At 37.4% G+C, this 4,382-nt stretch overlaps 1 protein-coding gene across 2 annotated transcripts in view; it reads left to right on the forward strand.

Annotated features, from left to right (window-relative positions):
- The window catches only part of bco1l (beta-carotene oxygenase 1, like), a 10,769-nt gene that overhangs the window by 339 nt on the left and 6,048 nt on the right, over window positions 1-4,382 (forward strand). For both annotated transcript variants that reach the window (XM_016247515.1, XM_016247516.1), the window contains exons 2-5: window positions 3,327-3,455; window positions 3,619-3,748; window positions 3,838-3,985; window positions 4,089-4,236. In XM_016247515.1, coding sequence (XP_016103001.1) covers window positions 3,327-3,455; window positions 3,619-3,748; window positions 3,838-3,985; window positions 4,089-4,236 — 555 coding nt within the window. The remainder of the gene's footprint in view (window positions 1-3,326; window positions 3,456-3,618; window positions 3,749-3,837; window positions 3,986-4,088; window positions 4,237-4,382) is intronic.

Consider the following 4,382-nt stretch of genomic DNA (forward strand, 5'->3'; position numbering starts at 1 on the left):
TCGCCCTGCCTCTCTCTCTCTCCCTCCCTCCCTCCCTCCCTCTCTCCCTTTCTCTCTCTCTCTCTCGCGCCGTTGATCCTCGTCGTCATCCTTAATAAATAAAACATTTATTCATGCTTGGGTGTCAGCTGTGAATCCAGTGGAGCGAAATCCTTGACCACTAACTGCAAACTGGCATTCAGACCTGCCTCCATTTTGTTAGCAACGTCCCAGCTTCCAACAATCCAATCAATTCCCGAAGGCCGAAATCAAGTCCCGCCCTCTCATTTCAGATGCCGTTTCGCTCGGATATACGTCTCAGTAGAGAAGAAAAGACAATGCCGAAAAATCCACATTCAAATGCAAAAACGTTGCATTTGAATTTTAGGTGTGCGTCAGGCAGCCTTATCAGTGGTGCACAAATTGCGACGACGATCTAAGTGTCATTGCATTTTAATGCTTTTGTTAGCCTATCCAGTTGAACCCCCTAAATGCGGCGCTGCTGCATTGTTCAATCAAAATATTGCAGAAAAAGAGAACCATCAATGCGGGGAAGATGTTGTTTACATCAAAACCGAAACCAAGCCATTCACACAGAACGCATATTTATCGCATTTTCTAGAGGGACATCTATCACCGTTGCACTCGCGTCTCGCACAAGAGAGCTGCATGTTTAGAAAGCTATGTAAAATTAATGTAAGTTCAACTTTTAAAAAACATTTCTCAAGACTTTATGGCAGTTTTCCCCGTCCCACTGCATCTCACGTTTTTAAATGAAGAAAGTACTCTTTGTGATTGGTTTTCAGTCTTTTGTATTAAACTATACATACATGCATGATGCTGTTTTGTTTCTAATTGTTTAAGCAACATTCATTATATAAGGTTTATAAACATTATTTTAAACATTATGCACTTTTTTTTCAAAGATAGTCCTGTTATTTTATTATGCTTTGAAGAAACGTGCATAATATTTTGCTGGATGCACCCTCTTGTGGCCTCAGGAGAGAAGCCAAAAGCTTTTTTCCCCCCTAACTGAAATTATGCCTTTTAAATTCGAATATAATTTGAATATTGATAATATTTAAGTAAAAAATTCGAATTTAGTTTTTCAGCCATTTTGACAGCCGTAGTGTATATGACTTTCTTCTTTACGACGAATACAGTCGGAGTTATATTTAAAAAATTTCCTGGCTCTTCCAAGCTTTATAATGGCAGCAAGTGGGTGTTACTTTTCAATAGTCCAAAAGAAGTTCAATAAAGCATCCATCCATCCATCATTAAAAGTACTCCACACGGCTCCAGGGAGTCAATAAAGGCCTCCTGAAGCGAATCGATGCCTTTGTGTAGTTTTTCAGCCATTTTGACAGCCGTAGTGTATATGACTTTCTTCTTTACGACGAATACAGTCGGAGTTATATTTAAAAATTTCCTGGCTCTTCCAAGCTTTATAATGGCAGCAAGTGGGTGTTACTTTTCAATAGTCCAAAAGAAGTTCAATAAAGCATCCATCCATCCATCATTAAAAGTACTCCACACGGCTCCAGGGAGTCAATAAAGGCCTCCTGAAGCGAATCGATGCCTTTGTGTAAAAAAAAAAAATCCATATTTAAAATTGTATAAACCGTAATCTCTAGCTTCAGCTAACTGTTGTACTGTTCCGGTGGATGACGTAGGCATAGCGTAACGTTCGGTGAGAATATGCTCGCGAGAACCAACATTTGTTTACAGGAGCAAAGGAAGCAAAGTTTCCTTACTTTACCAAAGGAAACCCAGTCTCCTCTTTGTTTATATCGAAATCCTCCAACATTTTTCTTTACAAATCTTCGTTTTGTACTTCTAATTCGTGGCCAGTGTTTTGTTTTGCTCTCTCCGCCGTGCTTCCTCATTCATCACTTCTCACCAGACCTTACACTTCGTCCTACGTCATCCGCCTGAATGAACACGCACACGACAGTTAGCGGAAGGTAGAGATCACTGTTTCTAAAGTTTTAAATATGATATTTTTCTTACAAAAACGCATTGATTTGCTACAGGAGGCCTTTATTCACCAACTGGAGCCGTGTGGGACACTTTTTATTATGGATGGATGCGCTTTATTTTATGTATTTTGAACTACCGAAAAATAACACCCATTAACTGCCATTATAAGGCTTGGAAGCGCCAGGACATTTTTAAATATAACTCTGATTGGATTCGTCTGAAAGAAGAAAGTCATATACACCTAGGATGGCTTGAGGGTGAGTAAATTATGGAGTAATTTAAATTTTTGGGTGAACTATCCCTTTAATAATATGATGTCATGTCTCGCCGCCAGCCAATCGCTGCATTGCTGATCATGATTTCGAGTATCGATAAATCTGTCCTTTCCAATGAACATGTTAACATGGAGTAATCTCAGACAACTTAATCCAGATATTTTAATCTAATCCGCTAAATTATTTTGAAGAACCAAATGAGCCAGAGATCAGTTATCATTGTGTTGTTTTCATTTTTATAATCCATTGCATATTAAAATGTTACTAAAACTGACTGTTACTCAACACTCAGTTTTGGTCCCCCACCTGTCAGACCAGAAATGTGCCCCTGTCAATAATAAACAATATTAATATAATAATCTGTTAAAGGCATCAGTACAGGTTATTTCATCTTATTAAAGAAAAAAAGTGAGAAGATTCAATCAAACACTTCTGCATAGGCAAAGTTTGCCTGCAGAAAAGTTTAGGAAATTGGTCAATTGGCCAAAAGAGCAGAGGATATAGCATTCTTACAGGGCTATTTGGTTCAAAAGTTATTAGGTAAAATGCACATAAAAACGTTGAATTGTCAGTGGCCCTTGAGGGCATGAGAGACTCACCACATTGAAACCCACCCAGTATGCCAAATTTCACAATTTGGACAAACAACAGAACTCACTGCATTGTAAACTGATACACTCTTAAAAATAAAGGTGCTTCAAAAGGTTCTTCAAGCGATGCCATAGAAGAACCATTTTTGGTTCCACAAAGAACTATTCAGTCAAAGGTTTTTTAAAGAACAATCTCTTTCTTACCTTTTTATAATCTGAAGAACCTTTTTTCGCCCCAAAGAACCTTTTGTGAAACAGAAAGGTTCTTCAGATGTTAAAGGTTCTTTATGGAATCATTTAGACAAAAAGGTTCTTCTATGGCATCGTGAAGCACCTTTATTTTTCAGAGTGTAGGACCATTATTTATCCTTCTAAAGATTGTAATTTTGCATCATCTTGCCTCATTGAATTGATATACTTTTCATAGAGTTGCTGAAAGCCTCAATGACCTGAATGTCAGAATTCACACATTAAATGGTCTGGGGTTTTTTTTTCTTCTTAGGCTCCATACCACCATGGCTTCAGGGGACACTTTTGCGAAATGGTCCTGGTCTGTTCTCAGTTGGCAACACTTCATACAAGCACTGGTTTGATGGAATGGCACTCATCCACAGTTTCACATTTAAAGATGGTAAGTTGGGTGAGAAAGAACCTTTTAAATTATATTTATTGAAAATACTGAAAACACTGTTGAAAAATCTGCAAAGTGCACATGCTATTTTACTATATCTAGGAGTGTATTGACAGAGTATTGGATGCACCATAAACAATAAAACTCAAATAATTTTTTTCAGGGGATGTATTTTACAAAAGTAAATTTTTGAAGAGTGAAACGTACAAAAAGAACATAGCTGCCAATAGGATCGTTGTGTCTGAATTCGGAACCATGGTTTATCCAGATCCCTGCAAGAATATATTCTCCAAGTAAATGATCCTTCCTTCTGAACCTTTTTACTTTTGTATTAAGAGTCCAATCAAAATGACGTAGTTAATTGTTTCATATTGCTTTGTAGAGCTTTCAGTTACTTGATGAACGCCATTCCGGATTTCACAGATAATAATCTCATTAACATCATAAGATATGGTGAAGATTATTATGCATCATCAGAAGTGAACTACATTAACCAAATTGACCCTCTGACACTTGACACATTAGAAAGAGTGAGTCCAGATCTATTCATTCATTCATTCCTTTTGTCAGCTGCATCTTAATATGTTTTTGTTTTTGCCACTATGGATAAATTGTCTTTTATTATAATTTCAGACTAACTATAGAAACCACATCGCCATCAACTTGGCAACCGCACACCCTCACTACGATGAAGAAGGGAACACGTACAACATGGGCACAGCCATCATGAACTTTGGCAAACCGAAATATGTTATTTTCAAGGTGCCCGCCAATGCCACAGGTAACAAGAGAAATGTATACTATTAAGTAGACCATATTAAACTCTAAAGTTTGTTTTTAATCCTCTCGTGGTCTTCTGTCATGTTAGACTGAAATATTTATGGTATGAACCTTGGTGACTATTGTGGCCCTTGCTTTATATATATA

This window comes from Sinocyclocheilus grahami, unplaced genomic scaffold, assembly GCF_001515645.1.
Source record: "Sinocyclocheilus grahami isolate Dianchi unplaced genomic scaffold, SAMN03320097.WGS_v1.1 scaffold840.1, whole genome shotgun sequence".
NCBI classification, from domain to species: Eukaryota; Metazoa; Chordata; class Actinopteri; order Cypriniformes; family Cyprinidae; genus Sinocyclocheilus; species Sinocyclocheilus grahami.